The sequence below is a fragment of the Dendropsophus ebraccatus genome, chromosome 6, assembly GCF_027789765.1.
Source record: "Dendropsophus ebraccatus isolate aDenEbr1 chromosome 6, aDenEbr1.pat, whole genome shotgun sequence".
NCBI classification, from domain to species: domain Eukaryota; kingdom Metazoa; phylum Chordata; class Amphibia; order Anura; family Hylidae; genus Dendropsophus; species Dendropsophus ebraccatus.
In genome coordinates, this window is record NC_091459.1 from 108,169,786 (window position 1) to 108,182,715 (window position 12,930).

A 12,930-nucleotide genomic window follows, 5' to 3' on the forward strand; every position below is an offset into this window, starting at 1 on the left:
GTCAGATTTAAATGTCCCCTTTTTAATGTCACCCACTTAAACACAATACTATAAGCGTCTTATACCATAGATACTCTGTCTGGTGCCTGTTCTTGCATAACAAGCTGACAGAAGAATATGGTAGTGAACACATCTCTATAATAATATTAATAATAATAATAATATTAATAATATAAATAATTCCTTTTTTTATATAGCACCAACACATTCCCCAATGCTACATAGCTTGTCATCATTCATGTTGTACTGTCAGTGATCTTCTTCATTGGATTTTAAACTTGAGCTTTATGGTGAAGTTACCCTTGAAGTATAATTATGTAAAATAAGAAGCAATATTCGCTATGTATGAGTACTTGATTTATAAGCAACCCTACCTGTAATAATGGTGTTTCCTTCATAGTTGAAAGCACAGGAGAAAATCTCATCCGAGTGTCCTTCCAGCACCTGAACGCACTGCCCTGTGTGCGGATCCCAGAGACGCGCTGTCTTATCAGAGCTTGCTGTTAAAATCCGGGTGCCCTGGGCATTAAAACAAATCTGGAACACAAATGAACAATGGATCAATATACAGGAGAAACAAGGTGACACAGTGACTATGTGATGTAGATAGGGAACCTCAAATCTCATCACAAAGTTTTTTTTATATGAATTTATTTTCCATTCAGAAAATAAATCAATAATAAAAAAGATAATCAGGGCAAAGTTATCTATAGCCTTAAAGGGGAAATCCAGCCAGACTCATTCTTTTAGCAAGTGCTGGGGAGGGGTGGATAAAAGAAATAACATGCACTTACCTCCCCCGCTCCAGTGCTAGTGGCAGTGTACCGTCGTTACAGTCCCTAGTCGCTTCCTGGTCTGAGACGGACGTAGGTTGTGACATGTGAGGTCCGCTCAGCCAGTCAGCAGCTGAGGCAGGATCCCACTACAACCGTTGACTGGCTGAGCGGACCTCACACGTCATGACCTGGATCCTGCTCAGACCAGGAAGTGGCTGGGGACCTGGGGACCGGAGCGGCAGTATGCGGCCACCAGCACTGGAGCATGGAAGGTAAGAGCATGTTATTTCTTTTATCCTCCCCCTCCTTAGCACTTTCAAAAAAAAAAAATGGGTCTGGCTGGATTTCCCGCTAAAATTGAAGGGAACCTATCATATGGCGTTGTTCACAAGACATTTTTTTTCTGTTTGTTTTTCTCTCAAAAATAACGTCTGTCATTTTGTGTTTTTGGCGCCGTCATTAAAATGACAGTCATTGGCACATTATTCTAGGTCAGGTTTGGCCAAATTATATACTAACTTCTGATGTTGGTTTTAAATGTAGCTGAATAAGCTTTCGTGTCAGCCATGGGTGCGATGTGCAGCCATTTCTGTCTTTTTGGCTTGTGCTTATTCTAGGTCAGGTCCTCTGACTTCAATGCATTCCATTGACTTCAATTATAATTCGGTAATAGAAGACATTAAAAAAATAAATAAATAAAAACAACAGACACCTTTTTTCTTTACACAGTGTGAACATTGCCTTACCAGGTACAGAGCAATACGGGTATATTGGCCATAAAGAGATAAAACAAATAATACCTTTGTATGTGCTGATGGCTGTTTGCACATATATTGAATAACATTTTTCTTTAGAGATCTTAGCAGCAGCAGAATGTCTCCTCCCTGCCCTGCATGATTGATATATAGGGCTCGATGCTGGGAGCCTGGCCCTGAATGTCTATCAGTCAAAGCAGGGAGGGATGTGGGAGGAAGGAGATGTGCTTGATGTGGAAATGGCCATCAGCATATATAAAGGTATCATTTGTTTTACCTCTCTATGGCCTATCCGTCGATGTCTGCAGCTCTGTGCCTGCTATGGAGAGGACAGATTTTTATAGTTCACTTGTTTCCTCACTGCAAAAATGAATCAGTATCAAATCTGTGCGAGAAAGAAAAGGAAAAAACTTTGTGTGAACAAGGTCTAAAGGGGCATTGCATAAACGAGGCCAGGACTTTTTCCCCTGAGTAATCTCTCCCTTCTATCTATCTATCTATCTATCTATCTATCTATCTATCTATCTATCTATCTATCGTATTTCTCCAATATTTTATTTAGCACTGTAGAGATGTGAGTGGTAAACCACTCACAGTGAGGAGGGATCAGACGTAGCTTTATTATTACATCTTTCTTGATGCTCCACAGCCGCTTTCATAAGCGTCCCTGAATGCTGGAGGCAGCGCTCACTCCTCCATGTACACATAATACAAGCGGAGGAGTGCCGTCTCACATGTGCGCTGTTTACAGATCAGGCGAGGGAGCCAGCATTGTGTGTGAATTATTGATAACTGTGAGATCGGGAGGGGGGGGGTCTCTAGCCGTCCCTGAACACATCTAACAAAGCTGTGCCGGCTGGAGAGGTGCCAGTATCACTTCTACACACATCCATATTTAATCACCTGGGCCAAGGCAAACTGCAATCTACGGATAATAAAGAGTGAAGAACTGAATGTGATCCCTTCAATGAACCATGTATTCCTGCTAAATCCCATAATAGACAGAAAACGGCCTAGGAGCGGAGAGTGCTGCTGTCCTGGGACCAAAAGCAAAGGATGGAAATAATAACTATTATCCTTTTAAGCCGAATTACAGGTCAAATGTAAGGGGGAGTCTCCATCTGACAATATTATTCCCTATCCCGGGGACAGGAGATAACTAGCTGAAGGTGGGGGTTTTGACCACTGGGCCCCTTGCAATGTCTCATGTCCTCTGCTAGATAAGAAAGACAGGGTGTACATGTACACTGCAGCTCCATTCATTCTCTATGGGAGCTGTGGAAACAGTGGCTTTCTCCAGTGTGGCTCACATAGTGAATGGAGTGGGGGTGCACATGTGAGACATGTAATTTGGTTTTAATGGGTTGTCACTGAGGCCCCAGCATATTTCTAAAGAATTTTTGATCCATTTAAAAATCTTGGAGTTTCCATTCTGGCCACTATAGACCTTGTAATAAGAAGACTTCCTCTTCTATACAGATCACTTCCGAGCAGTGGCCTCCATCACAGGCAGTAGTACATTGAAAGGTGTACAGATAAGATACCATTCACAATAGCTGCTGCTCCGCTCTGTAGAATGACCTCTGCACAGGTCACAGAGCATGCCTAGAAAACTCTCCCATTCCAGTGAATAGGGTCTGGTCCACTCTATTTTGTTTATGTCTATTGGGCTGGCTGTCTTACAAATTCTAAATTCAGTTTAAAACAGCTCAGGCAAGATGCCCCCATATTAATACACAAACAAATTAATAATAAATATTTACAACCACAAAGTAGAAACATGTTTTAGTATCCAGGATTAAGGTCTATGAACAGTGACTTTTTTAGCATACGTAGTGGTAGGTGGTCCCACTGTTATGTTTAGCCAATCGGCCTACTGCATGTGAAACGTTTTGGTCTGTTAAAGTTTGGGCGTTTAGACCCCCACAGATCAGGAGAACCGGAGAAGAACATGGCTGAGGACTTCTTTCACCAGCTTATAGCTTTGGTTTTATAGCTTATGGTTACAGTAAGTCTCCTGCAGCGAGATTAGAAGAGCAACAAGCCAGAGAAAGAAGCACTTTTTCCACCTTGTTCTAGTGACTTTAGAGGGCCCAAACACCCAGATCCCAAAACTTTTACATGTCTGTATGATATATCAAAATGTTTGCAACTTACAGTAACATTTCAAAAAGCAGTTATGTTAGATCAGTGGGTGTCTAGACCCCCTCTAATCTAAAGAGAGTGACCTCTCCCTCCTAGGCAACTCACTTGGCTATTTTTATATGACATATATAGTTGTATGTAATAACAGTTTATACACTCAGCCACCACACCATAAAACTCCACCCCAGTGGGACTGTCCTGAGGAGGAGAGACGAGATACCACATATAGGAATTAGAGGGGATTTCAGTGGTTGAATGTACTATTTCAAGAAGGTTAATAGAGTTCAACCCAAAAAAATAAAATTTCCGATTTATTTTTTCAGAGACTAAAATGAAAGAAAATAACTTACCTTGGAAATCTCTCCATCATGTCCCTCTAATTTGGCTAAGCACTTCCTGCTAGCAGCATTGTACACTCTCCCTGTGCCTGCCGAGAACAGAAATACCAGACATAAATGTAACACTTACAGACCAAAGTGGACTGCGCAAAGACTAATAAACCCAGATGTCAGGTTTTATTTTTTTCTCAGTCGCTGACAACTGTATGAAATAATCCGAGCCTTTAGCCAAAGATCAACAGAACAAATTAATCCCTGGAAAAAGGCTTCCTGGCCACGCTATCAGCAAAGTGCCGGAAATTGTATGTAATCACCATATAAACATTCGAGAAGCACTTGACTCAGATAAATGCAGCATACTGAATGGAAATCATGCTATTCACACTATATATGATTATAGGGACATATATATATATATATATATATATATATATATATTCTGTGCTTTGTAAAAGTAGTCACTCTTTGCTCCTGATTTGTTGCTTTACAACATGGAATTAAAATGGAACTTTAAGGATTTGGGGGAGAATTTATTAAGACCAGCATCACATACCCCACTCTACACTGTAGATGACCTACTCTGCTGTACATAAATCCAAGAACATCAGCGCTGCCACAACCCCCCTCCCCCCCACTAAGACTCACACTGGCCAGTATGGCAGTACTGGCCAGATAAACTTCACTTCTTTTTATTTGGAATACGGGCGCATTCGTGCGTGCCCGCATTGCAAATCACCATATTAGACAAAGTAAAGTGCGGCCAGAGCCGCAGTTTACATTGTCTGCACTGTCAGTTTTGTGCGTCCGCTATTCAATGAATAGCGGCTGCACAAAACTGACATGTCAGTTTTCTATGCGGTCACATGGAATCCCGTCCGGAGTGTATACAGAGTGTATACACTCCAGCCAGGATTCCATAGGACACAATGTTATTTTAATTTTCAATAAATAGTGGCCGGTGATGCAATGGCCGTTATTTATTAAAAAATTTACATTGTGTGAACTTAGCCTAAAGGAGTATTCTGAAGAAAAAGAAATACATTTTTTTAAATAAATTTATATAATTGTGTTAAAATTTTAACAAAGAGAATTTTTTTTTTTTTTAAAGTAATATTTTTGTGTTAAAGGGGTCATCCAGCGCTACAAAAACATGGCCACTTTTCCCCCTACTGTTGTCTCCAGTTCAGGTGTGGTTTGCAATTAGTTCCATTGAAGTAAATGGACCTTAATTGCAAACCACACCCAATCTGGAGACAACAGTAGGGGGAAAGTGGCCATGTTTTTGTAGCGCTGGATAACCCCTTTAAAGAAAAATTCCTGCAAAATTCAAAAAAGGGAGGAAGGCAGGAGGTTGTGAGAGAACTTTATTCAGTAAGGGGGTGACACAGCTGCTACCAGTGACTGTCAGGGTGATGGTGGTGACTGACAACTATCCCAGCTCTCTGCTCTGTGTGGCCACCAATATCTGTGCTGGGAACTGAAGGGCTGCTCATGCCTGGTCTTGGCACAGTTACTCATCTCTACCACTGCTTTACACATAGGGAGCTATTGTCGTTGTACTGTATAGTCCAATGCATTTTAGTATTAGAATATACAACACACTGGGGGAGGCTCTCACTGTCAGTAGAGCTGTGTCCATGGTAGTCTCTAGTAGAGCGAGCTAGTAATCACTGCTCACCTTGCTAGTGGCTGCAATAGCACAGTAATTATATTTCCAATACATAGGCATGACAATATAATGCACATTCTCGTACATTCTCTTCCAGCCTTTTTCTATCCAGAAAGATCAGCTATTTTGCGCAATGCTCTGGTATGTTACCTTGTTTCCTCAGTGATATAGGTTGGACAAAGTGCATTCTGGCTCAATGAGATAACAGCGCAGCTCTTTGCAAGTCATAGCATCTAATTACATACTACATAGATCATAATGAATTCCCCTGCAGACTGACTGGTACATTGCTCAGATTCCTAGAGAGTGGGATGCATTCTGATACCAATAATAATATTGTATAGCAGACCAACATCTTTTTGTTCAACCTCATTTTTCGAGGCAGCTCCCCTCATCATGTAATCATTACAGGGGGCTGGCTGCTGGCTCACTTAAAGGCATATACCTTACTAATATAATGTTATCACTAATAGTATTGCTTCAGAGTGTGTTTACCTGATTTAGGGTATGTTCACACTGAGAAATAGGCAAGGAATTGAGGAGGAAAGTTTTCTGCTTGAAATTTCCTCTTCTTCAGCTCTGGTGGAATTGGCGTAGAATTTGAGTGGAATTTGAGGGAAATTCAATCAGAATGCAGAAATTCAAAGCCCTGATGACTTCTACGGGATCTGACATGTCAATTCTTTGGGCAGAAAGCGGATCCACGGTGGAACATTCCACTGGGTGTACTGAGAGCAGAAATCCCATAGAACACAATGGGACATTGCTCTATACATATTTTACAGGAGGAATTTCAAGTGGAATACGTGTAAAATTAAGTGCAGATTCAGCTTGAAATTCTTCGACTATTCCTCAGTGTGAACATACTCTAACCTTTGACAGGAAGTTGAAAAAGAAAAAACTACACAGTGGGGCATTGTCTCCAGCTCCCTAGCTCCACCCTTTTTTGACTTAGGGTGCGTTTACATAGAAAGATTTATCTGACAGATTTTGGAAGCCAAAGCCAGGAATGGATTTAAAAAGAGGATAGATCCCAGTCTTTCCCTTATGACCTGATCCCTGTTTATAGTCTGCTCCTGGTTTTGGCTTCAAAGATCTGTCAGATAAATCTGTCTGTGTAAACGCACCATAAGACAGACATATATCTTTATAGGCACATTTAGTGAAGGTTTGATATTTGCATTCTGGGAATTGTAGTACTAAGCTATTGCACAAGGAGACATCCATAAACAAAATAAATTGACTTTTAATGGTTTCAGAACTGTTGCTGAAAGGTAAGCAATGTCATATGCTTCTGTAGTATTTTTATTTTTACCAGCTGTCAGAATACCCCTTTAAGTGGGGACTCAGGACTCAAGGACTATTTTCACAGTATACTGTATGATTATTGCTTCTGACTTTAAGGCAGTGTTCACATGTTGCAGTTGTTTTGTGGTCACATCATGTTTTCTTAATTCCCTTGCTAGGCATTAGCCAAAAAATTTTGACATCCTTAATTTTGGTAAACTAAAAGGGCTGAAGATATTGATTACATTCCATGGATAGAAGGGCGCTGGCTGAAGCATTGGGTGTAGCATTGGAGGCGGGCCAGCCTGCCCCCAGTGGGATGAAACCTCCGCCCCTCTATGATGTGGCTCCATTGATTCTAATAGAGCAGCGTCAAAGAAGGCCTGCCTCCAGTGCTTCACCCCTGTCTGGTGCCTGGAGAAAGATCGGTGCCGTAAGCGGGAACCAGGCTGCGGTTCCAAAAAAAGGACTGCGGCACCAGCTTCCCTGCGCCGGCGCCATTCTATCCATGTGCTAATCTTAAAGCGAATGTACTGATGGTACATTCGCTTTAGACATCTTTTCTTGATATACTTCTTTAATGATAGTAAGTACACTACACAGAGAATAGATTTTTTTGCAGCTATTGCTTCTATTTAAAAGCATGAAAACTCCCCAGTACATCAAATAGACCGTACCATCAGCAGAGGCGGTGGCAACCAGCTGTCCGGTGGAGTCAAAGGCAACGTCCAGGACCTCATCTTCATGACCTGTCAGCGTTGCCACGCACTTCCCACTCAGTGCATCCCACAGCTATGAGTGAAGCAAAAACTCATCAGTTACAACATGTAAAACACGAGTAAAACATATTATAAAACTGTCCAAAAATAAAGTTTAACAATAAAGGTGTTGTCCAGTCCCAGAAAACTATTTACAATTACCATAGGGTGACATCAATTAGGCTGGGGCTACCGAGTGACCAAAAATGGCTGTGGTGCACTGTGTGAATCACTCTGCCTCAAAACGAAACAGGGTAAATGGGTCCACTGTGTGATCCACAGGTGGTCAAGACCACAAACCCAACAGTCGCAAAAAATCCATCTCCAGGTCGTGGTCACTGACCACTTTTGGGTTGCTTATTTACTTACCAAAGGAGTGATACAGTGTGATTCACACAGTACAAAATAGCAGTTTTGGTTGTCCAATCCCTGAATGAAGTGGCCTTTGACTAGGCAACCTGTTTAGGCTGGGTTTCCACATATGTGATCAGAATGCTTTGGGTATATTTCTACACGTGGAGAGACTTAAGGGGATATACACATCAAAAAGCATTACCCCCTATGGACAGTATTAACAGGATATGGCATAACTGGAATTGCAGGAGATCCATATGCTTGGACCCGTTACAAGTACAGTGAAGGAACCTGAAATCCTGGGCGAAAGGTGTTACATTTGTGCTGCCGCACCATTCCTTCTCTACTGTGCCATTAAAGACAGCAGAGCTTTGGACAGGACATAACCTTTTAAGATGGGAATTCCCCTTTAAGGCTATGTTCACACAATGTATATTTTCTATTAATCATGGCCGCTGTTGCAAATTGCAACACCGTCCGTGATTAATAGAAAATGTATGTTGCATTGGAGTCAGAGTAATACAGAGGATTCCTAGCGGCCGCAGTAAAAACTGAGCGGCTGCTATTCATTGAATAGCAGCTGCACAAAACTGTCAGTTGACACAATGGAAAGTGCAGCTCCGGCCACACGCTCCATTGTGTGCTATGGTGAATTGAAGTTCATCCGGCCGTTACTGCAGTACAGCCTGGATAAACTTCACTGACACTTGCTGTTACGTGACGCGGCCGGGTCACAGAACAGCCGGTGCCTTAGTGTGTGTGAACCCGGCCTAAAAATGCAAGGCTAAAGCCTCATTCAGACATTTGTTGTCCTACTGGCTATGGGCAGGACATTGGATGTGCATCCTTAGCTAAGTGAAAGGGCATGGCCCCCTGCATTTATGGTCTGTGCAAATTCGGGCTGTATAATGATGGCTCAACAGTATTTTTTGCGGCACAGATCCCGCAACACACATCCGTAGCATATACGGATGTGTGTATGGGGCCATAGAAATTAATGGTTCTGCATTTTGCCCATAGCCGTGGAGCCACCACTACGGACAGAATTAGAGAATATCTGAAAGGCACCTACCTCCTACTATGCACTCTTAACATCATTCTCTAGAATATACAAGAAACTAGGTTCCTGCTTTAGCAAAATGGAAAAAAAACCTATCCATTAGTAAGCCAAACCCCCTGGATATCTCCCTGCAATATATGTTCTAATACATATTAAAATGCACTTGTATTACCTGGAATTGACTTCCTGCACAGCGGCCTTATCGCTGTGATTCATAAATTACCATCCTCGCCAGGACTACAGTCAATACAGGTATTATTAGTATTGACTAAAACCTCAATAAGAATTCCAATCTTCAGTCCTGTTCTTTCAGAGCCGCGAACAGACTATAATTGCATTTTTCAGTAAATTAAGTGAACTTTAAAGTTTCATGATATTACATAAAGTAGAGTCAATCCGTCCACAAGTTCTATCAGGAGTTCAGAATCAAATTGCTGCCTGAACTGTGATTGAATCTCAATGAGCGATATCACCCGGGTAATTTCGTTACAGGGGGTTGTTTGAAATTAGAAAATTGGGTGGCGCCACACCTGTAAATCAGATGTATTACAATTTATTGGTGAATGGAGCTGAGCTGCAATACCAGACACAGCCATGGACAGCAGTGGTGCTGCTTTTGGAAGAGACACTAATTCCACCATCCTAGGGTTCATCTTAAAGAGACTCTGTCGGCAGGTTTATGCTGTCCTATCTCACGGCAGCATAAACTAGTGACAGAGAAGCTGAACAGAATGATGTATCTCTCAGACAATAAGTAGTCCTAACGATTATGTGCATGAGCCCAGTAGCTGCTGATTGGCAGTTATCTATCCATGCTGTGTATAGGCAGTTAACTGTCAATTAGCTGCTGGAGGGCGGGGAGATGGGTGTGGCAAGAATCCTATTCTCCTGCATATTAGAAGAACAGCTGAACAGAATGATGTAAGTAATGCATCGATCTGTTCAGCATTTCTGTCACATTCCTAGTGACAGATTCCCTTAAAAGTGCCCTGGAAATCATTCTGTTTCTGGTGAATCTAAATGGGTACTGTATGCACATGAATTTATATGGCACTCATATACCTAAAAACAATAAAATACTAATATGTATAATATCTTTTCCTTCTCCCCAGTGTACGAATATATTTTTGATTTCTGAAGTGTTCGCCTGCCGGTAAACACATCAGATATGCACAAGATATTGGATTTTATTTATTTATAAGGTATGTCGCTGGGACAGGTACGCTGAGATCTAAAGCAATAACAACAAGAATGACAACAAAGTAACCTCAACACTCTGCGGAAAATATTACAAGATGCAAAACCACGTCAATCGTCATTTATCCAGCCATTTAAGCAGAGAACAAGCTCCAGAATCAGCAAGATTTACATATGTTTTTTCATGACATATAGCATACCAATCAAGATGTATATAACAGTGACTGCACAAACATAAATCCCCTTACCCGGCAGGTCTTATCCATTGAGGCAGTGGCGACTAGAGAACAGTCCCAGTTGAACTGTGCACTGCTAATCTCTCCTCGATGACCGATGAGGGTGTGAACTTTCCTGTGCACAAGAGGCAAATACAGGGTCAAAGAAAATTGTACTTTTAGGTGATGAAAATAAAAAAGCAAGCCGATAGACAATGGCATGGCTTGACGTGTTCATCTGACAGACTGGTTGCTGTGGCTGCACCACTTGACAGCACCCACAAACATCTGATTACTGAGGCAGTAAGAGACAGAGAAAAGCATGTTCTAGGTACAGCCAACAATTTGTCTAGCCCCTTAGCTTAGCTTCTACTTGGCCTTGGCTGCACACCTGCTACTAGGAATGCAAACCCAATCTGACAATCCAATGGAAGAGGATGTTGCTGTATTGTATTGCATTCATACAAACAAGTATTTCAGATGGCTCAATTCAAAGCTGAAACAATACACTGCTGAAATAAAGCAGAAAAGATATATTTGGGAGTTCCGACGCGTTTTCCATCATGTCTATGCAGGTTCATCAGGGAACCAATAAGACATCCTGTATCAAAAGTGGCCCAATAAAGATTATAAGGTCGTAGAACAATGCTGCATCAACAAGGCTCATGTAAAGATCTCATAGACTATAGGCATGGCTCAGTAATCGTATAAACATGATACAACAAACAGAGGGCCCTCAGTAATGGAGGTCAGGCATCACATAATGCCAGCTAGTGATCCATGCAAACAACAACAGATATAAATCTAATTCAGGTGTAAATTACAACGTATATGATGCAACCAGATACGCAACTGTCCGTGGTACTGGGGAGATATTCAAATAGTTTCAGTCTGGTCATGTCTGCATGTCTCAGCCCAGAGATGCCCATTCTCCAGATTAGCTTTCCTTAATCCCAGACCCAGTTCTACTGGGTTGTTAGATTGGGCTAGCGACCAGGCTAAGGTCGCTATACAACTTCGACTTTAGACAGCTAAAGCCACCGCTCACAGTGGATTTGGACAATAATTTAGGGTGTATAGGGCCATTCCAAACAACCACAGACAGATGATGTTGGTGGTCATGGGGTCAGCAGTGATCTTCAGACAGCAATAAGCCACAGAGAGAGCGCTCCTGCTGCGGCTCACCCCTCCACTCCCAATGAAGAACACAGGAATGCTCGGCCATGCCGAATGCTCCTGTGTATGGGGAGGGTGGGTGGCGGGGAGAGAGATAACTGATGGCCATCAGCTGAAGGTGTATGGGTGTATGCAGCCCAGTATGGGCTAAAAGGAAATAAGGCAGTAATCATCCATGCTTTTCTCTGTTACTTACCGATAAAGTAATCAATTTTTGTTGAAAATAACTTTACGGAGGATTTGTTTTTTGTTTGTTTTTTTATAAAGCCTTTTTTATTTTTCTTTACAGAAACTTGTACGTTATGTAGCCAAACTTGTACCTGACCTGTGCTGGGTACTGCAGATATTTAATTGAAAGGAACTGATATGGAAGCACAGAGTGTAATCGAGATGCTTTTCACACAGCACTGTACCTGCCGGAAGGGATGTCCCATACAGACACTGTATGATCAAAGGAGCCTGTGATCAGTCGGTCGCCGGTTGTGTTAAATGACAAAGAAATTATTTCTGCAGAGTGTCCCTGGAGGAACAAAGAACAGAGCCAAATATTAAAAGATGTGCGAAAAATGTAATATAAGTCTTAAAGGAAGACTGACAGCTTAAGTATGCGTCTACCTGTGCTGCCAGTTTCCAGGTACCTACTGAGTGGACATCTTATAGGTGCCCTTGTCTTTGTGATCCTGCATCTTCGGGGAAAAAAACTGCGGAAATCCAGCACAGCCCAACATAATGCGGATGTCAATCGCTCTCAGAAGAGGCGGGGCGGCCTGAGCGGTGACCGGAGAGCAGGGCGGGTGCAAACAGTGTCACAGACCCACCTCTGTGACAAAGTCAGCCCAAAATAAAGATAGTTTTTTACAAAGATGTGGGATCACAGAGACAAGATAAAGGAACCTACAGGAGATAGGTTGCCTTACAGCATATCCATGCTGTCAGTTCCACTTTAAGCACTGCAGGAAGCTTAGTTACAAGGTATCTAACACACACATATATGCTGTTTTTACATGGATTGATGGTTACTAGCTGGAGGTAACCATCAATGGGTCAATGGAATCAAATAAAGTAAACTAGGAAGACAAAACTTATGATGAAGTAAGACTAGGATTTAGGTAATTTACTGGGATTTCAGTATGTAAAATGTTAGGGCATATCGCAGAGACAAGTCAAAAGTTTTGATCAGTTAGGGTCTGTGTGTTCAGC

The 12,930-nt window shown here is 41.9% G+C and overlaps 1 protein-coding gene across 1 annotated transcript in view; it reads right to left on the bottom strand.

Annotated features, from left to right (window-relative positions):
- DAW1 (dynein assembly factor with WD repeats 1) overlaps positions 1–12,930 on the bottom strand; it is a 34,433-nt gene that overhangs the window by 3,224 nt on the left and 18,279 nt on the right. The window contains exons 8-12 of the mRNA XM_069973929.1: positions 12,144–12,250; positions 10,588–10,690; positions 7,648–7,762; positions 4,027–4,103; positions 375–537 (exon numbers count right to left, since the gene is read on the bottom strand). Of these exons, the coding sequence (XP_069830030.1) occupies positions 375–537; positions 4,027–4,103; positions 7,648–7,762; positions 10,588–10,690; positions 12,144–12,250 (565 nt within the window). The remainder of the gene's footprint in view (positions 1–374; positions 538–4,026; positions 4,104–7,647; positions 7,763–10,587; positions 10,691–12,143; positions 12,251–12,930) is intronic.